The sequence below is a fragment of the Abrus precatorius genome, unplaced genomic scaffold (genome assembly GCF_003935025.1).
Source record: "Abrus precatorius isolate BTA unplaced genomic scaffold, Abrus_2018 Scaffold10, whole genome shotgun sequence".
Lineage (NCBI taxonomy): Eukaryota > Viridiplantae > Streptophyta > Magnoliopsida > Fabales > Fabaceae > Abrus > Abrus precatorius.
The window spans coordinates 7352283-7379599 of NW_020874292.1; the positions used below are offsets into that span (position 1 = coordinate 7352283).

Genomic DNA, 27317 nt, shown 5'->3' on the forward strand with positions numbered 1-27317 from the left:
AATTTATGATGCATAATTATATATTTTTTAATTAGTATATAAATGTATAACTAAACGATAAAATAAAATATTTTTGCATAATTAGTATATTGTAATAAATTTTAGATAAACTTTTTGAAATACAGGTTAATACATGCAAAGAATAACAAGTGAAGAGTAATTTTTGATAATCTCAATTAACTTTCCATTAGTTGTTCGTCCTATTATTAATCTCACAATAATGATTTAATTCGATTAAGATAAGCTGTGATGAGAGGCAAGTGAGTCATTAAATGATGTCTTGAATATAAAATCCGTGGCTAGCCTACATTGTGTTTTGTTTGGTTTGGTTTACCATATAACCTCGCCAATGCATCATCACCATGTACCGAGACGCGTGGCAACATGTGTGACTCAATGGGCAGTTATGGAAAATTAATGTTAGAAACAAAATAAATAAAAATAAAAAAGGGAAATTGGGTCACGCTGATCATTTTTTTTTTCTTCGATGCATTCATCATCATAATAATCATCATCATCACCAAAACATCAAATTGAGACGTTCTTCTCAGCAGCAAGGTCCAAAAAGTCAGTGCAGTGAAAACGGACGATCCGAAGAAAAATACCCCCTTCATCTCTCTATACACATCATTCATCAGTAAGATAAACCTCTCTCTCCATTTCACCAATTTCTCTCCTTTTCTTTTCTGGGGTTTTAAGGTTGTCGTATCTCACAATCTCCAGGATCAGCTTGATCTTATGTCAATGATGAATTTTTAGATAAAATAGGACCCGGGTATGCTTCCTTTTTCCATATCGTTTTCTGGGTCATTCTTATTTTTCTCTTTTTTTTGAGAAAAATCATTTTTTTACTAGTTCAATCCCTTGATACAGATTCACGGAAAAACCTTAAAGCGGAGAAAAAAGGTAACAGCTTTTTTTTTGTCTCTACGCTAGTGATTATGGCGGTTGCTGAGAATGTTGGGGCGAAAATCGGTTCTTCGAGTCAAAATTTGGACAACAGTGTAGTGTCAGCGGACTCGAGTGAGGTTGAGAAATCGAAAACCAGAGGCGATCAGAATCTGAACAACGGTGTGTTCAACCACCAAGAAAGAGTTTCCAGCACCGTGTCAGTTCCTAACAGCAATTACAACAACTACAAGGCTCAGATGCACGCAAATGGAGTGAACAATGATGGGTATGGGATGAATGGGGAGAATGGAGGCGATAGTTTCAAGCGTGATATGAGAGATTTGGAAGAGCTTTTGTCAAAGCTGAACCCCATGGCTGAGGAATTTGTGCCTCCATCACTGGCCAATAATCATGGCTACTTAACTGGACCTAATGCTGGCTTTGGTTACGCTAACAATTTTATACTGCACAATAATTTTGGCAATACTAATGGCCAAACTAACAACAGAAGGGTATGGATATTTTGTTTTGATTACTTTTAATTTATGCTGTTTCTCTCAGAATTGTGGGTTACTAGCATAAAGGTTTCATTTTTTCCCCTTATCACGATATTATATGGTACAGAGGAAGAATGGCTATAGTGCTGGGAAGAGAAGAGTGAATCATAAAATAGACATGGAGAAAAGAGAAGAGATGATTCGGAGGACCGTATATGTGTCTGACATTGATCAACTGGTACAAATTTTAGCTTTCTTGTGTATTGTCTTGTTTCAGCTACCTTGCAATGTTTGCCACTTGTTTTCATGTGAATTGCTGTTTTTCTGTTGGCGTCTAGGTTACTGAAGAGCAGCTGGCAGCTCTCTTTCTTAACTGTGGTCAGGTAAAAACGGTTATCTTTTGTTGATCACATGTGTTCTTCTTAGTTATGGTGGACCATGGTAACGAGTAACTCCTCATTCCTGGCTATAGGTTGTTGATTGCCGCGTATGTGGAGATCCTAATTCTATTCTCCGATTTGCCTTCATTGAGTTTACTGATGAAGGTAACATTGTTGCCAAATGTGTGTTGCTGATAAGCTGTAATTTTTAGTGATATTTAACTGTACTAACAGTGTTATGCCTGCAGATGGTGCGAGGGCTGCTTTGAGCCTGTCTGGTACCATGCTTGGATATTACCCTCTGAGAGTGCTACCTTCAAAAACTGCCATTGCACCCGTTAATCCTACATTTTTGCCAAGGGTAATCTTTTTTTCTTCAAGAAACCTATTACAGGCATTAGGAGATGATTGACCAGGTTGAACTAACGCTGCCCATTACCTTTCCGATGGTGCTTTATTTCTCAGTCTGAAGATGAAAGGGAGATGTGCTCGAGAACGATTTATTGCACCAACATCGACAAGAAGGTAGTTTAGGATTTGACACTTTCTTAGAATCTTGCTTGAAGGAACTACTTGCTCTTTCTCCGTTATCTGTTTGGGAGCAATTGCGACTCATGATTCCTAAAATTTCTTTTCTCGGTACCTCTGCAGCTTACTCAAGCAGATGTCAAAAACTTCTTTGAATCTATTTGTGGAGAGGTTTGTAGCTTTTAATGGTACCAAGATTATGGTTTCAATTGGTTGAATTTAAGCATCATATGAGATATTCTCTGTTTTTTGGGTGTATTTTTCTAAGTTCAATAGTGTTTGTTGTTGGTCAAATAAACAAGTATCTGGAGAAATATTTTCCATTATTTATTGATTTATTCATCTAGGTTCAACGCTTGAGGCTTCTTGGGGATTACCATCATTCAACTCGAATTGCATTTGTTGAGTTTGCACTGGTAATTACTCACTAACTTTTTAACTGTCTTGTTTTCATCCGAGTCAATACTGGTTTACATAACTATTTTTTCTACTGCTTATTTCTTTGTGAAGTTATAATCTTCAGATTGAATGCTACTGATGGCTTTAAACAATGCGGTTACCCAACTCCCACCCTACCCCCGCAAAAGAATCGATTGTGTTTGTACTTCTTGTGTGTACACTCCTCTCAGTAAATTGTGTTTTTAACTTTCATAGTAACAATGACTGTACATTTCCGACTAGAATAGCTCCAAAACAGTCCTTTCAAAGTAAAATAATCAAGTTAGAAGAAAAATTCTGGATGATGTGGTATTTGGATGACTGAAGTTATATATGTGTGCATAAATAAAGGGACCTGCAGAGATACTCCTACTTCGTTTTCTTTTGGAATATTTTAGCACTACATCTTTTCTTTTTGAAAAGAAAACAGTTGTGAATTAAGAAAAAGAAAAAAACAAATTTGTGGATTATTCAACAAAACAATATTACTATTTTTTAGTGTAAAATGAGTGATACGAACCTTGGGAGAACCACATGACTGAAGTTAAGTTAATTGTAGTTGGAGTTAGAGAGCACAATGCCTCACAAACATGGGGCTCAAGTCTCATACCTTGCTATTGAATCCTAACAATGAGAAAGGAAAATAAAATAGTTTCTCTCTCCCTCAGTCACACACTCACACACCCGCACACATATTATGCCTTTTCTTTTAAAATTTCATATGCTCACATTATTTGTAAAACAAAACAAGGAGAATTGTAGATCTCATGGAAGAGTTTCAATCAAATATTGGGAATGACTTCAGCTTGCTTTTCATTTACTTCTTCATTCACATTGAAGCCATTTGATGAAGATTTTGTCTGCTCTCAGTTCTAACACATAATTTGCACTCGTTGCAAGTGATGATGCTGGTCATATTTCTCATTTTTTTTATACATGAGGAGTGTTGGTTTGGTTCAGTTTAAAGCAAGGTTGTCTAGATTGTGATTTTACTCTGGTCTTACGAATTCTGTAGGCCCATGAATCTTGATCACATTCATTGACTCGCTTTAGGCAATGTTTGTGAGTTAGTTTTTAGGAAGAAGGGAAGGGAAGGGAAGAGGAAGACTTATGTGATGATTAGTCATGTTTGAAAGTTTTTTAAATAAGAGGGTGAGGGTTTATAAACCCTCATAATCCTATTTTTTTTAGTTCTCCCAATTTGGGGAGCTCTGTATTAATCCCCCCTTCTTCCTCCATTACCTTTTTCATTCGCTCTCCCTCAAAACTTCCAAATAAAACCTTAGTGACATTGGCGTGGAATTGCCATGTGAGATCATAGAAGAGGTGAAATCACCAATCTTAGTGTTTTAGTGAGCTTCTATTTGAGTAGCAGATCAAACCAATTAGGGGTTAAAACCACCTTGACCTACTTGAAGCCTGATTTCTTTTTCAACATCTCTTAATTGGTGCTGATGACTGGGTTTTGGCCTGTGGGCTGTGTCTGATGGCTGGGTGGCTTGTTTGAACTTGGTTATGCATCACGGTTGTAGTTGCTCACTTATCTCCTTCAAAGTGTAGTTGTGGCTGGCATTTGGCTATGATTCTGTGGTGATTTTTCCACACATTTTGTCAAATACTCCTCTCTCCTTTTAACCTGTTTCTATTTACTTGCTGGTTTGTTCAAACTCCATTTTGGGGTGTGGCTGATAGCTGACAGTAGGTGTAAAAAACACTTCTTCTTTTCTGTACTAAAACTTATATTGCATATACAAATAACATCTAAATATAACAACCAACCCTTATTCTACTAGGAACAAAACGTTTTCTAGTAAGATTATGCATAACATATAAATAAATAATGACTTTCAAAAAAATTATATATGATTTTATTGACATAAATAAGAGATGATTGTATGTTAAGAGTGGTGTTGTGAAATGATTTAGAAAGGAAAAGGGTTCAGAGTTCATGTAACATATATTTGGACTATACAAGACTTAATATAAGGGGGTAATTATTAGTGTGGGAACTCCTAGAAGAATATTTAAGGATTTTCTTATAGAGATAGATTTACGTTAGAGCTTAATTTTGAATTCTTACTTTTTTAACTTAGATGTGTTTATGAGTAACATACAACAATTTATCTCTAATTACATGCTCTTTACGAATGACATAATCTTAGTTTAGTAATCAAAAGAAGAAGATAACTCTAAACTTGAATTATGAAGGCATACTATGGAATCTAAAGGTTTTTGTTTGAACAGAAGTAAAATAGAGGAATGCATTGTAGTTTTAGTAAAAATGCAAGATGGAAATCATGTGTTAAAAGTTAAAATTGTAGATAATGTAATATCACGAGTTTGCAAGTTTAGATATTTAGCATTAATTTTATAGAATGATAAAGAAATTGATGATATTACTCAAAATACAAACTGGATGGTTAAAGTTGAGAAGAATATTGAGAATTATTTGTGATTGTAATGTACCTATCAAGTTAAAAGAAAAGTTTTATCATATTGCTATACAATCAACTCTCCTACATGATAATGGACAGTAAGCTTTAAAGAAATAATACGAGAAAAAATTGCAAGTAACAAAAATAAAAATGTTAAAATGGATAAATGGTCATACAAAAAAAAAATTGTATTGAAGTAGTTTCTACCATAAAAAAGATGACAAAATGAATAACATAATTTGGACACGAATAGGGGTCATTGGAGGTCCTGGTAAAGAGAATGAATCAAATGATTTATAATCCAATGAAAAGGAATAGAGAGAGATCCAAAAGAACTTTAAAAAAATTATTAAAAGAGATCTTAATAAATATTTTAGAGAACTTGACTTTTTTCAAATCAATGATGTCGTATGATCCATGTGGTTGATATTAGCCGAAAGGATAGTTTTATTATATTAGAGTAGCATTTATAGTTATATATATAAAAAAAAAAAAACAGAAAATTGATAAGGTAGCTTGGGTACATGCAGAGGTCACTGAAAGTATTAGTGAGTAGAATGAATGACATGACTTTTAATTAAAGGGAGAACCAAAGAATTTTTTTAAAAAAATATTAAAAAGATCTTGTGATAAATAGTATTTTAAAAAATTTAAATTTTGACCAAATTCAATAGTATCATGTAATTCAAGTAATAGATCTCACCTAGTGAGATAGGGTTTGATTATTGTTGTAATATTACATTATTGGTAAGTATCTTAAGATCCATGCCATGATCACACATTTTGCGTGTTTTTAACTCCTATTCTAGTTAGGATCTCAATTTAAAAACCTTGGCTCAAAGTGAAGCTCACCAAGCGAGTTATAGAACACAAATGGAATTGGCTTTTTTGTCACAAGAAAAAAAAGTATAGGTTGCTAACATACTCCAAGTGGGAGGATATTAGTATAGCAGCTTTCTTGTGTGTGCACAAGACACATACACGCACATGTGCACTGCAACACTTGCACATATGCACAATATTTTCTTTTTATGTGAGTCTTTAAATTGTACCATCTAAGGGTATGTTTAGGTGTTTGGTTTTAGAGGGGGAGGGAAGGAAGAGGAGGGAATTTTTTCATTTTTAATAAATGCTCTTACTTCTTAAATTTGTTTTTTCATCCATTGAGTGTGTATTAATGAAAGATGGGTGCACTTTCACTCTTAGCCTTTGTGTGTGTTGTGCTCCAGTATGATGCTCTATGATCTAGTGGTTAAGGGATACATATTCATTTGCGATATTTATTTTATGGTGGGGGGTCACTTTGGGCCATTAAATGGTAATGATACTTGGGCTTGCTCAATAAGCTGTAAGCTGGTTTCAGGAATCACATGATGACAACTTGATTTGAATTGGTGAAGCTGTTAAGCTTGTTTGACTGGTTTTCCCCTTATATCTTTTTTTGTTAAAGACAATAAAGTTCTCACACAATAAGATGTTGCATCTTTTACCTTTGTAGTTTTTGCATTTATGTACAGTCCTGGCTTGGTTAGTTTCAATTTCTCTATATTTTTGTAAGGAACATCTATAGAGTTGTTATTCAATGGGGCGGTCCTGATCTTCACTACCTTATTGGAAGGGTTTTAATAACCCAAGTACTCTGTACATGTGAACTAGATCAATTTTTTTGTTTTAGGAATTATATGCTGTGCTTACAGGTAAGTAATAACAGTTGTTGCAAAATATTTTTGGGCCAATATTTGGTTTGCCATGTCTCTTCTCTTTCTTGGGTGCCTGAAGATTTTCTTTGCCTCGTTCTTGCAGGCTGAGAGTGCAATTGCAGCTCTGAGCTGTAGCGGCGTGATTTTAGGTTCACTGCCCATAAGGTTGGACTGATAAATTTTATCTTTGATTTCAACTCTGCTAAATACTTTGGGATTTCTTTGAATGTGGCTTGAAGGATTCTTACGCCTGGTCTGCTATGCAGGGTAAGTCCATCGAAGACGCCAGTCCGATCTCGCGCGCCTCGGACTTCTATCCACTGAATCATCCTTCAACATGTTTCCGGGGTTGGTTGGTGCTGAGAGATATATTTACATCTATACATACATAGAAACAGATATGTTCTAAGGTACCGGTGGCGTTTTGTTGATACTTTTGTCATTGAGTCTTGCAGTATGGTATCTTTGTTTCCTGTTGGGGTTATGAGTTACGTGTTTAGGTTGTAGAGTTGGATGACATTTCGAGGATCCTGAAGGCTTAATTTATGATGGGTTGATCATGATCTTGATCTTGCAACCAGAGAATTTTATGGTTGGATGTTCCTAACATCTGGAATTTATTTAAAGAAACATTTTACAAAACCTTTGTTAGTCACGAGCTGTTTATTTTGCTCTTTCTTTTGCCGTATCAAGTGATGGCTGATTCTCTATTGTGTTACAATGGTCAACCCCTAACTTTGGTCAATATTTTTTGTTCTTTTTCATGTGATCATCTTGCATGCACCAACCCTCAACATCGGCGCTCCGCAGCCACTTTTTACCACCTTGTTTCTTTTTATAAACTTGCATTTTTTGTTTGTTATTTTTCACCCACCAACCACCACCTTATTCTGAATCTCTAAATCACCTATTTCCCTAATATCGCCCAAAATGTTCCCAAGTTTTTAATTAAAGTTTTAAATTTTTGTTTATTTAAAATAAGCTTTTTATATAAAAACAATAATTATTAGTTAATTTTTAAAAATTTACAATACAAGATTAAATAGTAATTTTTTTTAATTTTGTTTTACATAATTAACTAAAATAATTCAGTCTAAAATTACATTAAGTTGTTGTGACTATCCTTTTCTGGTTATAAGGCTTGTTTTGATTTTTGTCTGCGATTTGCATGATCTAAACTATGATTTAAAATTATATTTATGCGTTATTGCATATTATTTTGGAAAAAAAAGTGAAAATAATTTAGTTTGTAAATTTACAAATATGAAAAATTAATACTTAACAAGCTACCATATATTTAATTTCAAAATAAAAATTAGTAAACCATTAATTCTAATCATATTGGCTTCCATCGACATTATCATTTCCGTGGACAAATTCAACATGTCATTTACATTTGCGGCTATGAAGGTATTAGTTTTTAGAATGCTTAAAATGAGGTTCTTCTTTATTTTTTGGGGGTTAAAAAAGTGCTGTTCTTCTTATTTCATCACTTGTAAATTTTGACTAGTTTGGCCTATTTAATAGCTAGGTATGGGCTGTGGCAAATGCAGGCCAACTCCTAATGGATGAAATACAGGCCCACTCACCTAATCCATTCTAACCCGATTAGAGAAGAAGAAAAACATTTTAAAAATATGTTTTGAAGAATTTATAATAATTATTTCAATCTTACCTGAAACGAAAAAAAAATGTAAAATAAATATCTCAATTTAGACTCTAATATTTATTTATTTATTATAGAATATATACGACACAGTTGACTATTTATTATAAGGTTTTATATTTAAATTTCAATTTATTTTTATAGGTCAAAGGACACCAAATACGATTTGTAATTGACTAAGGATTGTAGGGGCTCCTCTTGAATTTAAAGATTACCACCTCCAAAGCTAAAGGTCTCTGACTCTCTCTTTGTTCAACGTTCAAATTATTAATTATTAATTATTATTCAAATTCAAATTCTAACAAACAACAGTTGCATTCAGGCAGAGCCAGATTTTTTTATCTCAAAACTTTGAAAGTCTACTTATCCAAATAATAATAATTTTATATATACATAAAACCAAACTTCTATCTTCTACTTTGAGTCTTGTTTTAGTTACTTTCTCACGCGTATATCTCTTTTTAATTATAATATATATTATTTAATTATGATACATATAAATATAATTCTTCATTAATTAATAATCAAATAGTATTTCACAATATGTTACCTTTTTATAATTATTATATTATACATTATAAGAAAATATAGTTTATACTTTTTTAATTTAATGTAACCATTTTATCTTCTTTTTTTTATGTTTTTTACTCAAGAAAAAGAATAATTATTAAGATTTTAAACATGTTTTTCTTTTTTGCTATTAAAGGAAGCTAAGAGTCCAAAAACATGTTTTTTTTATATATTATAAAAATTTTAAAAATAAAATATAACTAAATTATACCTGTGTAAATTATACTTATTATTATACCATTTAATAAATTTTTATTGAATGATTTAATTTCAAAATTAATATTAAATTAAAATTTATAATAACATAAATTATATTTATAAAATTTTATAATAATTTAAAATTTAATTACTTTATTTATATGCATCAAAGTTACCGTACTATATAATTTTAGAATATATAAAAATAAAGTATTTTTATGATATTTTTATATTTGTTTAATTTTAATAAAATTTAACACAAATAATTAATATAATATATGATTATACTTTAAAGTTGAATTGATAAAAAAATATTTTTCAATAAAATTATTAATAATATAGAAGTGAGTTACATGATATAATTTAATATGTTTCTTTAATTTATATTATTTATTTTTATCAATTAAAGAAACCCACTACTATCTTGTTCTTGGGTAGAGGGACTGGGTGTGTGAGGCATGTTTCTTTGAATTATATGAAATGGTAATAACATTTTTAATTTTCATTTGTGAATGTTTGACTAATATATGTGAAGCTTCCAGATAAACATTCATGGACATGATTAGACAAACATTGAATATAGAGCACGTGATAAATTGGGATGTAGGAAAATAGTATCACACTATCACTAGACTTGTCATCTTACTTCAGCCACAAAAAATACATCTCTATTTTTTAACATTATTTTCTATCAAAATTTAAAACAAACATATTAAATAACTCCTATAAATACTAAAACATTTTATAAAATAGTTAATTACTTATACTTAAAGTTTATTAATTATTTATAATTGTATATTTATCTTAAATTATTATATAATCAGACACAGCGACGAGTGTGGCAGGGGACCAAAATTCATACCGAGACATGACATGGCACTCTCAAATTGTTGGCATTTTCCATTTTCATTGTTTAAAGCCGTAACAATCAAAACAGTACTCGAAAGTCTGAACTCTCTGGTAGCTTCTGTTCCGTCCCCACACGCGTGCTCATGATAAGCCGTATTAATAATAGAAGCATGGAAAACAATTGAGCTATTGAATGATGGATACAGTTAATAAATTCCGGGTTCAGAAAAATTATGCCAACTAAAGGAAAACTTAAAACTTTAATTTTACGGAATAGTTTATACAAGCAATTAGTACCACTCTAAATTTAATTTTAACAATACAAATAACTACCTCTGATAAATGTTAAATGCATGTAGTATAATAAATTTATATAGATAAATTATATACTGACACATACTTATAAAATTCACTATATTTTAAAAAAATCATACTTTAATTTTTATACTTAAAAAAGTTATAAAATAATTTTTATCTTCTTTTTTCATTTTTATGGTATTTGAAGAAGAATAATATGCAAGACGTATCAAATTTACAACTTTGACTCATATTTTTTATCTTTTTTTTTGTCATTTTTATGGTATTTGAAGACGGATAATATGCAAGATATATCAAATTTATAACTTTGACACATATGTAAATAGTCTTAATTTTTAAGTTGCATCACCTCTGTTGTAACATTTCTTTTTGAGTGAATAATGGAAACCAAAGGAATTATTGTGAGTAGCAGTCAACAGTGTAAGTGTAGAAAGGTAATGTATTGTGAATATAGAAATAGTATGAAGATGTACATATCTAAAACTACACAAAATTATGAATGCACATTTTTTTAGGTGTCCAAAGGGTACGTGTAATGTATAAAGTGTATATTTGTTTTGTTGGTTTATAATTTCAAAGCATATAAGGCATGGAGTTGTAAGTTTTTCTAGTGAGTGGATTTAACTATATGAACAAGACACAGCTAAGGTAAGAAGAGCAAAAGGTTATAGCAAATTTGAAGAAAAGAATTTGAGTATTGAAGTTGTTTTTATGTTGTTCGTGGAAACTATTTTTATTTCATATAATTGTTGGTATATTAGTAGTGATCTATTATGTAAAAGTTGTAAACTAAATTTCACAGATAAATGAAAAATGGATTTAAGAACCAAATTGAGAGATGTTTGTCATTATAATGAGAAATAGGTTTAGAAAGCAAGTTTTCATGATGTATCTTTAATTTTCACTTTAATGAATGACAATGTAGTTTTGTTAATGTATTGATTATGAGTTATTTCATTTTAATGTTCATATTTAAATGATATTTGAACGAGTTAATGAAGTTTAAAAATAAGGTGGTCCACAATAAGTTAAATAAATAAAAGAAAATAAAGTACACATCAACTTAAGTAGGACCCTGACAATATTTAACATGTGAGCACATAGGCCAACTTGAAAGAACTTCTCTTTACAAAAGAAGTCAAAATTACAAAAGAAGAAGGTATATTCAGTTCCTAATGTGTAGCTTTACTTTTTTTTCTTTGAAAAGGTGAATTTTACTTCATATTTTGCACAACTTGAGTGACAACATTTTGCAATTGTTATGTAGTTATGATTGGCTTCCATTTCTACTTTTCCATAGTCCTAATTTAGGCTTCAAGTTATTTGTTATAGCAGCTACAAATTTCTTCTTCAATCTTATAGTGGCAGGGTCAACATTGGTACAATGGTAAAAGATTGTTAAACAAGAATAGGAAGTTCAATGTCGTAGCTAGGTTGAGAAGGTAAACATGTAGTACTTACCACTACATTTTTCTTTTGTATTTTTCTTGGAGTCGGCAGATGTGGTGGTAGTGTCACATTTTGACAAGCTTTTTTGTTGTGCCAATAGATCGCACTTACTCCATGTGAAGAAGGTATTCATTCTCTTTAATTTATGTCTATTAGATGTTTCATCTTTTTTTTTTCTACGAAGTTTTTAAAGTCTTCTAACTAGGATTATGTTGTGTGGAGGTAAGACAAGAGGTAGTCTAGTAGGTAACCACATTTTTTCTTCATTTATAGGATGGATGGTTGTAAAATAACTTTTGTTATAGATGTCAATATGATAGTATGGATAAATAAATTTCGTTGGATCTAACCTACTAGAGTGTATAACAGCTACAACATACCTACAAATAGAGAAAACATGTATAAGCTAAAACCTGCACACAGAGAATGTATGGCAATTACAACATTAACATTATACCTACAAAGAATGCAGATTAATTCTCATGATTTGCATGAGTAAATCTTTTTCCTAAAATCAACTATAAATACATCTACATAATTCTGCACTTCATATTTTTGTTCACCAGCTCAGATACATGACCATTTAGCTTACTCCATAACTTCCTTGTCTAACCTTTTTCTTAGTCTTGGACATATATATCCCTTTGTTTTAAAAATTTTAGCCAACATTCTATTTTTTGTAAATCTCTTCATGACATATTTCCTTATCATTCATACATAGAAATGATTGGTTTCTCTTTTGCTTCTAAGATCCTCGCATTAAAAGCTTCTAAAGTGAGATTTACTTCATAAGGTAGGGTCAAATTGTAGTAGCCATTTGTAAACATCCTTTGAAACATCTTGCAGTTCCTGCATTTTTTTTCTTCTAGGCAACATGGTATGGTGCTTTTTGATGTTGCTAATAGTCTTTCTTGCAATTTAGCTCCACCTCCATAGTACTTCTTCATGTTTGAATAAATATCTCTAACACATATTCTATGTTAAAAAAGTTCAAGCATTTTTTGCAATGCTAGAACTAAATCCTACAATACTGCAAGCAATTAATAAAAAATGAACATATAAATAAGTATTTATATAAATAGATAAGTATGTGTGTATATACCCTTTGTTGTATATAAATGAAAACTTAATTCTTATCATGGACAATGTCATCTAAAATTTTCTCTAAAAACCACATCCATGAATCTTTGTTCTCACTTTCTACAATTGCAAAATCTAAGGGATAATATTAGTCATTTGGATCTTTGCCATTGCAACTAAAAATATTCCTCCAAATAGTGTCTTCAAGAAACATCGATCAAGACCTACAATTGACCTACATGCCTTTAGAAACCCTTTTTTTCACACTCTCCAAACATATGTAGAGCCTTATAAACATAAGTCCAACAACATTAGGTGGTGTATTAGTTAGCAACAACACACTAAACTTAGAATTACCTCTTTTTATCTCAGCAACATAATCCCACAACTTGCTACATTGTTATGCATAATTTCCTTCCAACTTTTCATTTGACATTCTTCTAGCCCAATATGCTTTTAAAACATAAAGGTTAGTACAATAAGTTTGTCTTATATTTTTTTTTATCACTCCATTAATTGATATTTGTCAGGACTATTCAAATAACTGGTTAAAATCAAATTGAATCTTGAATAAAACTGCACTGTTGGCTAATAAACTAAACCTATGTGAGAAAAGTGAATCGGAACTGTATGTGTGAGAGTTTGGTTTGAGAACCAAACTATTTTTAAATGACATTTGGTTTACTTCAATAGAACCTTTTATCAATTTCCACTCCTTCATTGTTTCTTTTTTTCTTTTTTTCAATTCACTAATATTTCTAACCATTCTCAATTGAACCCTAACCTCTCTAATTCACAGCACCAAATTGTTTGAATGTTTAAATGAACAGGTACTATATTAAATGCTTATTTTTTATATCATGTACATGATTGCATTTAGATTCTCCTTTGCTTCAACTTCTTCCCCTTCGTTGTTTTCTTCTTGGGTCTCAAGTTTCTTGGTTTGTGCTGAGAGGGACTTGTCTTTGATGTGCTAAGAAGTGAGATTCCATAATATGAGGCACTCTAAGCAACATAATAGAATGTTATAGTGAGTTTAGTGAACTTTGGTAGTGTAACATCCTACACTTTGATTTAAATAAAATGAGGTTTATTAAAGTATAATTGGAATAGATTTGGATAGAATTTATATTTTCAAAAAAAAATTGTGAATAATGCCGATGAACAGTAAAACAGCGTATAAACTGTGTATGAATAGTAAAATTGCCTATGTACAATGATCACTGACGTCATCAGTGACATTATCATGATGTCATGGCTGACGTCACATATACGTACAGTCCGTATACAGTATGCGTGAACAGTGACCACGAACAGTGTTTCTGGTGGTGAACAGTAAAATTTTCTATAAAAAGGGAGTTTCACACAAAATTTTCATTTATTCACTCCTATTCAAGGTTCTCAAAGGTTCTAAGGCTATATCTCACCATTTTCTCTCATACTAAACCCTCCTAAACTTATATTTCTCTTTAGATCTTTGATTCTACATCCGTTCTAAAAGATTTCAAGTAAGTTTCTTTAAATTTGAAGTTAGATTTACTGTTCGTTTCTTTTTTTCTTCTTTTTCTTATAGATGTTCATGGTGTTCTTTGGAAAAACTATTGTTCTAGAGTTAAATCTTTGGTTAAATCTTTGTAAAAGCTGTTCTAAAGGATTTCAAATAAGTTTCTCTAAGTTTGAAGTTGGATTTACTGTTCGTTTCTCTTCTTCTGCTTTTTTTTTTATGGATGTTCATGGTATTCTTAGGAAAAACTATTGTTCTAGAGTTAAATCTTCAGTTAAATCTTTGTAAAAGCTCTATTTTGAGATAAGGAAGACTCTACTTTATCATTTTGTTATGTTTATTACTTGTATTCTCATAGATCTTGTCATGTATGTGATTATATGTAGAATAATCCTTGTTTTATGAAAAATAATCGGTGAAAAGTGAGAATAATTGGTTGTTTATGTGATTTTATGAATACATAGTGAAAATGTGATATTATGTTCAAATAGTGCATGCTAAGGTATATTGAGGATGATTGATATGATTTTGTGATATGAAATATAAAAAGAGATGGATGTTTCATGTTTGAATATATTGTGGTTCATGTAAAAATGATGTGTATTGTGAATATGTCATGGTATGATGTATATGATGAAAAATGTGTGAACATGAGAAATGACATATGTGAATATGTGAACATACTCGAAAGAGTATGAGATGAAAAAAGATATGATGTAAATAGTTATAGAGATACACTAGAGGAGTGGAAGATGGAGACGATATGGAATATCTTGGAGAAATGCAGTGTGGTGAGTGACATTCGGGATTGTACACAGAATGTTGTATACGAATGCACCACATGGCCGCACACTTGTTTCCCAACCTGACTCTGACCATTACCTTTGCTAAAGGGCTGTCTATTGCATGTGTTGTATATGTATTGCATTGGGCCATCCGACGACTATTTACATGGATGTGTAAGGCCTCAGAATAGAGGCATCGGATTACTGTGGCCACAGGGCACAGTAAGCGCGGATAAAAGTAAAAGAAATTGTGAATTTATGGAATATAATGTGTTGAGATGAGAACATGCTTTATATGATACTATGATATGTAATGCCATGATGTTTTCTTTAATCGTGATAAGATGTATTTTATGATGAATATATGTTATGTATGAGTGGTAGGGTAGAGACTCACCCTTACACAACATTTTCAGGAAACTAGGATGAATAATACTAGGCTCATAGTGCATGGATGGATGAGAACTGCTATAGGACTTAGTTATTTTGAGTTATGTAATGAATATTTTCAGTTCTATAGCATTCTTTTGAAACAGTTGTAAAACTACTATTTCTTTTGTTGCTGATGAAAATTTTAGAATCTGTATTTTTCTAAAGTACTTATGAATTAATGAAATTTTACTCTATGAACTTTATATCATTTTATTGTTTCTTTCTTATTAGAGAGTTTTTGAAAGAAAATTTACTTTACCATTTAAATTTTTTTGAAATTTTATCATATATTGAGGAAAGAAATATAAGGCGTTATAGGTAGCGGTAGGTTTTAGGCTTTTGGATCCACCAACGGCAGCACCTGCAACAGGTGAGGGGCTTCTCTCATTTGGTGGCAAGTTGTTTGGAAGAGCGTCGAGCTCAAACTTGGCCCATACATGTGACATTCGGGGACGAGCGTTCTTGGGTTTCAATAGTGGCATTGTTTTTCTTGCACACAAACATAGGGTTTGACCTTGACCTCCTACTCCTCGCATTGGTCCTTGGGAACCTTATCAATAAGAAAGGCAACTTGTTAGTTTGGCCCGAGCTTGAAATAGGCTTTGTGGATAGCTTCATGTTAGTCTCTCTCTTTCTCTCTATTTGTGTATGTTTGGTGTTGTCATTGAATGATTGAAATTATTTTTTATAACTTTCACTTTATTGAAATTATTTTTTATGTTGCAGATATTGTAATTGAATGATTATAATGAGACTATGGTGCCAAAAACAGCAAGTTGCCCCTCACACTAATGGTTTACCACCTCGTCATAATACATCATCATTTGAGTGTAAAAATCAATCAATAGTTTGAAATTATTTCACTATGGACTATGATTTAGATAAGAAGGCTAAATGTAATTATTGTGGCAAATTGATCAAGTATTTAAATGGAACTAGTGCGATGAAAACACATTTAAAGAGATGTAAAGATAATCCACATACAGAAGGAAACAAAAGGCAGAAAATAGGTGCTTCCTTGTTAGAAGGTATTGGATCTTCACCAACTATTTTCAAATTTGATCAGGAGTTGTGTTGGAAAAAAATGGCAGAAATGTTTATAATTGTTGAACTTCCATTTTGATTTGTAAAGAATGATACTTTTTGCAATTTTTAGGCTGTTTTGCAACCAAAGTTTAATGTTCTTACACGTTTTACAATAACACGTGACATTTTGGCTTTGTATAGTGAAGAAATCAAAGCTTGTAAAATATCTTTCTAACCATTGTCAAAGAGTTTGTCTTACAACTGACACGTGGACTTTTGATCAAAATCAAAGCTACATGTGCTTAATTGCTCATTTTGTGGATAATGATTGGAAACTACAAAAAAAATTTTAAATTTTTGCCAAGTGGAAGGTCATTCTAGAGAGATTATGGATAAGAGCATTGAGGATTATTTAAAACAATGGGACTAGGAGTGAGTTTTTAGTCTAACAGTCGATAATGCTTCATCAAATGATGTTAGGATTCAATACTTAAAAAGAATGATGATATCTTGGAATAGCTTAATTCTTAAAGGTGACCAAATTCATATGCGATGTTGTGCGCATATTTTGAACTTGATTGTGAAGGAAGGGCTGAAGGAGATTAGTGATTCTATTGTAAGAATTCATAGTGCAATTAAGTACATTAGATATTCTCCTGCTAGGATGGAAAGATTCAAGAAGTGCATCGAGCAAGAAAAAGTTTTGTATAAGGGTCTCATTTGCCTCGACGTTGAAACTAGGTGGAATTCTGCTTATAAGATGTTGGATGTAGCATTGAAATATCAAAAGGTTTTTGATTTGCTTGAGATACAAGACAAAAAAATATGTTAAAGAACTAGACAAAATAATGGATACTCCTATTGAAGCATATTAGAAATATGCTAGCTCAGTTCTTCCATTTTTTAAGATATTTTATGATTGTACAATGTGTATTTCTGGTACCTCTTACATTACAAGCAATTTTTATATGAAAGAGATATTTGCTCTTGAAAGAAAAATTGGTATATATTGTGAGCACAGTGATGTAAGTATAAGGGCTATGGCGAGTAGGATGAAGAACAAATATGACAAGTATCGGGAAAATCTTGATGAACTAAATTTGTTGTTGTTGATTGCTCTCGTTATTGATCCTAGGCACAAGTTGGCATATGTGAATTGGTTCATAGATTACTTTTTTAATGAAGACAAGGAAAATGAATTGAAAAATAGGTTGTCCTCTTATTTGAAATCACTTTATGACTAATATTCTGGTACTGAGGACGATTCTCAAAGTACACAGCCAGATACACAATCAGATGTGGAAGAGTATGATTACTATTATGTTGATTTATTTTTCAAGCAAACTGAGCACAAGTTTGATGCTAAGTTTGAGTTAGATAGATACTTGAAGGAAGATTGTGAACCGTATAATAAGTTACAAGAATTAGATGTTCTACTATGGTGGAAAGTTAACTCAATTCAATTCTTTATCCTTGCTAGTATAGCACGAGAAGTGTTGGCTATACATGTCTCTATTGTAGCATCTAAGTCTGCATTTAGTACAGGAGGACAAGTGCTTAATCCTTTTCGTGGTTCCCTTCTTCCTAATATGGTGCAAGTACTTGTTTACACCTAAGATTGGTTAAAAGGATTGTCTTTTTCATTGTTCTCTGAAGATGATTTTGAGCAAGTTGAGATATTTGAGCAAGGTAACTTAACATTGATGTTTTACATATTTTTTTGTTATGGTTATGTTTTAGGAAAGTAATGAGTCAATGATATATATTATTTTTGTTTGTAGAGGTTGTTTCTAAACATGGTGTTCCATATTCAACAACTATTAGTCTTGATGATTAAAGGAGTTTATTTTTAGGACCATTATATGTTGAGTCTGTATAGACAATTTTGGTTTAGACTTTTGCATAATGTGAACTTAGAAATTTTTTGGTTTATGTTTCTCAACATGTACTTCTGATTGATTGAATTTTAATTTTTGGTTGGCATATGAGAATTGGTTGGCAGTTAGTATGGTGCCTTGTCTGCACATTTGTTGTTTCTTGTTTCCCTCTCCAATTTTTTACTGCAACAAAATTTTATACAGGCATATGTCAGAAATCAATTAATGGCCACAAGCTTCAAAATGGACTTGATTTTATCCAGATGGTGAAGCTACATTGATTGGCTTGGCCTGCGATTCGACGTATCAAAAGTTCAATGTTGTTTTAGCGGGTCGCCGTCGCACTTTTGGTCATAGGCTAGATGGAAGTTTCATTTGTTTGGTGTTTGATTCGGAGTTGACAAGTGGAGAAAGTTCATTTCATTCCAAGATGACCATTTTACTAATATGAAAATGAACCAAGTTGTGTTTGTCAATAATGCACTCCACTGGTTGACTATTATCTCTTGGACTTTGATGGCTGCCTTTCTGTTATTAATGAATATATAGGTGTTAAAAGATTATTGAAAAGATGAATGGTGTATGGTAGATAAGGTGAGTCTGAGGTGTATTAGAGGAATGGTACCAGGCATTTTTCTAATCAATCAGACAGGTGGATATGTTTTTTTGGCAACTCATAAGCAAATTTTGGTGTATCATCACAAGAGTCAAGTTTGGAAAGAAATGTGCTCTGTGAAGTACAGCTCAATACTCCCATTATGATTTTCAGCACATGCATATCACAGCAGCATATTCTCGTGTAATTGAGTCAGGTGACTGGTAAATACATCACATAGCTTTTGTACTTATATTTCTAGTTGCAAGTTTTAAAATTCATTTTAAGTCATTATTATTTGCTAAAGACATCATATGCTTCCGGTACAGTCTATTTATTTTAAAACAATAATATTGGTTTTGCTGTGGAAGTCCTGCTATATCTTTGCACCAGTGTCTCTTGTAAAAGGTGTGGCTTCAATAAATAGCTTTTGTACATATATTTCTTGTTGCATCTTTCAAGCATTTTATACTCAATAGACCATTGTTATTTGTTGAACATATTGTATATTTCTGATACCGTATATTTATTTTAGCACCATTTAATTGATTATGTTGTTCTCTCTTACTTAAATCACAAAAAGGTGATATGCTATCAAATAAATACCACAAAGGTGGTAATTTTTAGGTATGGCACTTGTATATATGGTGATATGCTATCAAATAAATTATTCCCTCTTACTATAGTATAAGGTTAGCAGCTGTTGCATCAAGAAAAGAATTTCTTAGCCTTGAGAAGTGGTTGAGTAGCAAATTAACTACTTACAAGTATGTCTTTTTTTAAGTAATATTGTCGTCTCTCATAGTTTGATATTTAATTTATGAAGACATTCGCAGTACAAATTTACGTTAAATTTATGTTGTCTATACTTATATTGTACATTTTAAATTGCATTCCTCTGAATTATTGGAGCCGAGAAGTGGTTGACATATAGGGTCACTTTCTAGGAGTGCCTCAAGTTCTTAAAGGATGTCTATTTTGGTGGATCACAACACCTTTTTAGCAAATCTTTTTATCAGTTTAGTGCTGTTCAAAATATTTATGCCAAGACATATGTTACTTTCTTAAAGATTCTACTTAAATCATTTAGTTTTTATGTCTTTCCTGGCCTCATTTGATTTTCACTTCTAATGTTGGATTTGACCTTTTTCTATTACAGGTTCTTAAATCTCTTAATGACTTGGTTATCGCAAGGTAATTTTTAAATTAAACTGAATTTTAAATTAATTTTGAATCAAAATTAATTTTAAATTAGTTCTAAAATGTTAAACCGATTCTGAACTGGTTTTGAATCGATTCTTAAAAAATTAAATTGGTTCATAAACTTTTAAAACAGTTCAATTCAAAAAACTGAATTATATTTCTGGTTCATTTTGGTTTAAGTTCAGTTTTTGATATAACCGAATTATGCCCACCTCTAATATTTGTTTAGTACTACTCATATTGTCCACCAAGTTATCTACATTAATTTTCTACTTGCTATGATCATTGTAACTTTTGCCACATATGTGCTTATCTTTTAAGGTTATAGGTCTGTATGTTAGTTAGTCTCTTACCTTGCTTACAAATAATGTCTACTCACAACCCTGCTTGCAAATAACCTATATTTCACTTTATCATTCTTCTTAAATTTTAACCCTCATCCATTCAATAAATACTATTCTTTATTACCTCCTTAAATTGTGAAATGGAGGTGAACTTCATGCCTAATCTAAATTTGAAATCTTTTACCATCTTTGCAGAGTTATCTTGTTGGTACTTATTGTATTTGACCCACAAACAGACTCCTCCCTCTATCATCAAAATCAAAATATAATCCTTGAGTCTCATTATTTGAATTAATTTCCTCTTTATCTTCATCCTCTTCCTTTTCAACTCCCATATTCTTATTATGCTCATTATCTTCAACATCATCAATATTCTCTTCTTCTTACTAGTCGTATTTGTAATGCCATACTTTTTAAATTCTAAAATAAATAATAATTTATTGCAAAACCAATTGAACAAGTCAATTCTTACTTAAAAATATTAATTTAAATATTTAGAAATTGCAAGTCAAAAAATAAATTGATTCTTGTCCCAATCGAGTATTTTTAATATGTGAGAAATCAAATTTTTTCTTATTCAAACATATTTACCATTAAAATGAAACGGTAAAAGTATTAGAATCTAACTATAATTTAATAATACCAAAATAATATACAGTTCACAATCACTTAATGTAAGTTGTACATGTAAAAGCATACTTTTACAAACTATTAACTAGAATACATACCATATATATATATATATGTATATATATATATATATATATATATATATAATTTAGAGTTCTTAATTACAAAATCATCATGAACAAAATTTCTAAGAACAATATTAATCCATGCCCAAACACTGAGAGTTTGTTCTTAATCGTCATTCCTGTTACTTGAAATATTTTGTAAGGATGAGTTCCTTTCTTATCATTAAAACATAAACAACACATATAATTTATATATTAAAAAATATATTTTTACAACCCAGGTACAAAGATGAATAACTTAATCTTTATAATAATATACATAACATACTCACATAAATCACATAAATTAATAAAATACCAATCATTAATTATGTTTCAAATACATCAACATTTTTTTTTTGTATATCAATAACATATTCATGTATATCAAGAACATATTCAATTCACTACAATTTCATTTCAACCATTTTCTCATACAATGTGATCAAATTTCATAGTTGTCTCCAACATTTCATGAGGTCTTACACAATAAGTGAATAGCTGCTGGTTAATCTATGTATACGGCTACAACGTACACATTTGTAAGGCCCTTTAGCAAAAGTATAGTCATGAGTGTTAGTTAGGAAATGAGTGTATGGCCAAATAATGCATTCGCATTTTATAAACGTGTACACTCAAGCGAATGTTATCCATCACCCTACGTTTCTTCCAGACTTCCATAATCGGCTCCGTATTCCATATTCTTAGTTTATCGTTGTGACTATTCACACTAATTCATTTCTCATCAGTTCAAATATCATTCCCAAATCAGTATGTTACAATACATGTATCATAACCATATAATTCAATGTATTACGATACATATATTATGAATACACATGTCGATACGTCACAATATCTATATTATAATCACATCAATTAATGGGCTACAATTCACGTATTGTAAGCACACATCTCATAATTCTACCATCTCATCAAAATTCCATATTTCTCATATTTAATTCCATTCAAATATTTTCATAACAATGCATATCATACATATACTTTTCATACATATTGTTCATCATTTAACTCTTTTTTACATGTACTCAACTTCCAATTAAATTCACTAAACACAATATCATACATTTTCACATATAATTCAACTATCAATCAAACAATTTTGCCAAAGATCGGATACCTTTAGACTTAGCTCAAATCGAGTATTACAACCAATTATATTTCATAATATCTCAAAATAATCAATTTTCATCAACTAAACCTCCTAAGGTCAAAGAAATATACATCATCAACCTATCATAATACTTAAAATTTTTATCAATATATATATATATATATATATATATATATATTCACAACATAAAAAAACACTATTGGGTTTCATAAGTATAAATATTGCTATGTTCTAATGATAGAATTAAACTCTCCTTACCTCAATATGAAGATCTAGAAGGAGTTTGATGAGGAGAATCGTTTAGAACGAATGTACTCCCTAAACAACACGAGATAACCTTTAAAATAGAACTTGGCGAGAAATGAACGGTAAATCTATATTTAAACTCAAAGAAACTTAGAGTTGCTTAGATTGAGTATCAAAACTTGGATTCGGCTAATAACTAGAGTTTAGAGGAGATATTTCAAAGAAAGGAGAGTGGGGATCCAAAGAGAATGAAAGAAATTGAAACGAGGATTAAGCAAAATAAAATATCTCACTATGGAAATTCCTTAAATAGCCCTCAGTTCGCGCGCTCTTACTTGAGCAAGGAGTACCTCACCTAGGCAAGATATGCAGACAGTGACTCCTTACGCATTTTTTGATATTCTCGCTTGAGCGAGCGGGGTGTTTAGAGAGTTTCAAATTTTTTCTGCGACTTCTCGCTTGAGCGAGCTCCTTCTAGCCTGAGCGAGGTGATGGTTGAGGCAACCTGATCTATTCTCACTTGAGCGAGAATGCTCCAGAAAAGGGGTGATCCTGGGCATGCAATCTTACCTGAGCAAGCTTCCCCTGCATCAGAACTTTACTAAACACTTAAAATCCTCCTTAACACCCTCCAACATTATCTAGTATCAATTAATACTCCATCACTAACACTATCTAAAAATGAGGGTGGTACAATATTTGTTATCAATTATTAATTTTTCATTTTCTAGAAATACTTTCTCAGTATCATGGCGTGCATGCCAAAATACACATTGACTTCTTGTACAATCATACTTATTATAGTATCTGTAATTTTCTTTACTTCTTGATTATTCTATACTTTCACTAGACTTTCCTCCAACCTCGTCTTAGGTATGTAATAGAAATTTGAACACAATTTTTATATCCTAATTTTTTTAGTATCCTAGTTATTTCTTGTAAGAACCATTCATCAGGGCTACAAGTCTACAATTTTTATCACATATATTTTTTCACCCACAAATTCTAGCCAATCCTCAATAGTTTTTATTGGTGTTTTCAACAAATGTCCATCATAATTTAGTAAAGAAATAAAAGTTGAAAGAAACAAATATACAATTTATACATATCAATCACAACAAACAAACCTAAATCAAAGATCAACTATAAGAGATTTTTATTACATTTAGAACCAATAGAACACAACAACACAAAAATTTTGTTTCGTACAGTACTTAACTCTCTAACTCCATAATCAAAGCACCCAATTCACTACAACAAATCACATTAACAAAAACAACTCTAATAACTTCCTAGGCTAAGGTATGTCAATGATGGAGGAAAAAGTGAATCTTTTCTCTTTCAATAGCACATGAATCGTTTTAACTAGCAAATCATTCTATGTGATAGTAATATTAGTTTTAAATTTGGACTAAACTCTCATTTTGGTCCACGAGAGAATTTGCATCTTGCATTTTAGTTTCTAAAAAATTTAAAATGTCACGTTAGTCCCTGACTTTCATCTCCATCGCGTATTTAAGTCCCTAAATCCAGACGTTGTTAATAGACAGTAACAGAATGCTGACATGTCACATTAAATGACACGTGTTATTGCTTATGTGTCAAAATGACACTAACATGTCACATTAAGTGACATGTGTCATTGATTACGTGACAAAAATGATGTCGTATGTGTTATAGTATATATTTTTGTTTCATTTTAGTCCTTGAAATTATAACTCATTAGGCATTTTAGTCCATAAGATTGTCATCGACGAACATTTTAGTCGCTGAGAGAGAGAAAGAGAAGAAGGGTGGTGAAGGTTTTATTAAAAAAGGATCTTGCGGAGGAGATGATAGAGAATGTTCATATAGAGCTACATTTACAAGATGGTTGGTGGCTTTGTAAGAAGGGGAAAGGAAGAAGGATTGAAGTTCTTGCATTCGTCAAATGATAAAAAGTCATGCTGAAACCTTTGTCGTTATCATAATCCATTGTAAACTGCAGCATCATCAAAACCAGTCGTTTCTATTCAGAACTCAACGCATTATCTTCAAGTCACACTCATGTAAGATATTCTCCTCACACCAAAAACAGTTTCATCACTCACAACTCAAGATTTTGTGCTCAAGTAAAGTCCAACTATTGGATATAAATGCATACATATATACAAAGAAAAACTATGAAAAAGAAGAGTGTGTAATCATATTCACACAAAAAGAAGCTAAAGAGGATGTGAAAGAAAAATATAAAGATGAACAAACCCAAAAAGCAACGAGTTATAATCTCAGGGACTAAAATACTTGTCAGTGATAATCTCAGAGACTAAAATGTCCGATGAGTTATAATCTCAAGGACTAAAATAAATAAAAAAAATATATTATATCACATATAACATCATTTTTGCCACATAATCAATTATACATGTCACTTAACGTGACATGTCAGCATTCCGTTACTGTCTATTAGCGACATTTGGGTTTAGAGATTTAAATACTTGACAAAGATAAAAGTCAGAGACTAACGTGATATTTTTAATATTTTAAGAACTAAAATGCACGATGTAAACTCTCTCATGAATCAAAATAAAATTTTAGTCTTTAAATTTGATATGTCATTCATTCATGTCATCCTTTTCTAAATGTCATGATCATGAGGATGACAAAAGAAGATAAAGACTACTTTGCAATAGCATAGAGATTAAAATATATTTTTTTTAGGTGCAGAAACTATTTTGTGTGTTTCAAGTATAAACACAAGAAAAAAAAATTAAAAATGTTGTAATTATTACTTTAGTCGTGCTCTCTTTTCATATCCACTCGCTCATTCTCCGAGTAACATATGTATACAAGATGTCCTGTGCATATATATTTTCTGTGGTTTTAACAAAGCACAGGTTTATGAACCTGTCAACATATATTTTAACAATACTCCAATAGTAAATATACCTGTTAAAAATAATGCTTCCATGATTTCTCTTTAAATTAATTAATGTTACTAGCTTATTGAAAAAAATTAATGTTACTAGCATCCTATAGTTCATGGTATGTAATCCTTTCTAAGCATGCACAAAATTTTCATCATATACAACCTGGGTAAATTTAAAAACCTATATGTGACTCATGCTTGTGTTATTGATGCAAATTTTTTTTTAAAAATTCACACGTATTTTTTTTTCTTTTAACTGTTGAAAGGAATTTTCACAAACATAGTATACATATATGTTAATCATGCTTCATGCGCACTGAATGGGAGCTTAACAAGGCGTTGCGTCTCAGAGAAAGGTGAGGGGCGAACGCACCATTTTTGTTCCCAAAGAAAACGTTATCATCAACAATTCTACTATTCCATATAATTCCAAAGGAACATACATCACACATAGTCGCAATCACTGTCACCGAAGAATAAGATTCGGAGGAAGAGTCCCTTCTTTTTCGCCTCTCTTCCAGTCTTCACTATAATTACTAGTTTTTTTTATTGATAAAAATAAAGTTATTTGTTAATAAATAATAATAATAATTAATGTAAAATTAAAGCTTCCGATTTGGTTTAGAGTTAAAAAAGGAGAAAGCATAAAAAAGACAGATAATTCGACTAACAATTTAGTTTTCTCGAAGTTCATGGGGAAAGGGCAAAAATTGTAAAAATGTTAGCATGTTTTCTATTGCAAGAAAAACATTTTATCCTTATTTTATAACTGGATAAAGCAAAAAATGAGTATTACAGGAATTTCATACTCATTTCCTTTATATTCGTTTTCTTTTCCCATTTTCATTATTCTCAATTTCTATTTTGCCAAACAAAAGATAGAAAATATTAACTTTTCTTTTTCCTTAATTTCTCTCCAGCTAAACATTAAGAGTATGTTTGTTTGCATTTTTAAAGAGAATTTTCTCTTTTTAAAAATGCAAACAAACGTGCTCTAAATATCTCCCTTTTTTTTTCTCATTTTCCCTTTTTTCATTTCCTTTAAACTTATTGTTTATTCTCATCCAAACAATTTTATTGTCAAATTGAGCTACAAAAGCGTTAACAATTTTAGGAGGTAACGACTAGCAACATAAACTGAACAAAAAACTTAACATTTATACGTAAAAAGAAGTATGGTATATAGAAGTCCACTCTGCAAAGCGGAAATACACAAACGAAAAATCCAGTGAAATTTGGGAACATGTTTGGGAAATAGGTGATTTAAAGATTCAGAATAAGGTGGTGGTTGGTGGGTGAAAAATAACAAACAAAAAATGCAAGTTTATAAAAAGAAACAAGGTGGTAAAAAGTGGCTGCGGAGCGCCGATGTTGAGGGTTGGTGCATGCAAGATGATCACATGAAAAAGAACAAAAAATATTGACCAAAGTTAGGGGTTGACCATTGTAACACAATAGAGAATCAGCCATCACTTGATACGGCAAAAGAAAGAGCAAAATAAACAGCTCGTGACTAACAAAGGTTTTGT

The 27317-nt window shown here is 31.2% G+C and overlaps 1 protein-coding gene and 1 pseudogene across 3 annotated transcripts; both read left to right on the forward strand.

Moving 5' to 3' along the window:
* Positions 1-458: 458 nt before the first annotated feature.
* LOC113869033 (polyadenylate-binding protein-interacting protein 12-like) lies at positions 459-7556 on the forward strand. 3 transcript variants are annotated; one of them, XM_027505141.1, is made up of 12 exons: positions 459-637; positions 724-775; positions 874-1403; positions 1516-1626; positions 1727-1771; positions 1861-1933; positions 2017-2129; positions 2234-2293; positions 2420-2467; positions 2644-2712; positions 6973-7034; positions 7136-7494. In XM_027505141.1, exons 3-12 carry the CDS (start codon positions 942-944, stop codon positions 7191-7193), a joined length of 1101 nt encoding a protein of 366 aa, XP_027360942.1. In that variant the 5' UTR covers positions 459-637; positions 724-775; positions 874-941; the 3' UTR covers positions 7194-7494. The 3 variants fall into 3 exon arrangements, with proteins under 3 accessions (XP_027360942.1, XP_027360949.1, XP_027360958.1); XM_027505148.1 differs by having other exon boundaries at positions 459-775; positions 7136-7556; XM_027505157.1 differs by lacking the exons at positions 6973-7034; positions 7136-7494 and adding an exon at positions 2807-2833 and having other exon boundaries at positions 461-637.
* A 10230-nt stretch (positions 7557-17786) lies between these two features.
* LOC113850742 lies at positions 17787-19430 on the forward strand (annotated as a pseudogene).
* The last annotated feature ends 7887 nt before the right edge of the window (positions 19431-27317 follow it).

Excerpts from the sequence above, each read along its gene's own strand:
- LOC113869033 (XM_027505148.1), top strand. The coding sequence starts at position 942 with ATGGCGGTTGCTGAGAATGTTGGGGCGAAAATCGGTTCTTCGAGTCAA. Across the intron at positions 1,627-1,726 it reads TGTCTGACATTGATCAACTG|GTTACTGAAGAGCAGCTGGC; the intron begins GTACAAATTTTA and ends GTTGGCGTCTAG. Across the intron at positions 1,934-2,016 it reads CATTGAGTTTACTGATGAAG|ATGGTGCGAGGGCTGCTTTG; the intron begins GTAACATTGTTG and ends TTATGCCTGCAG.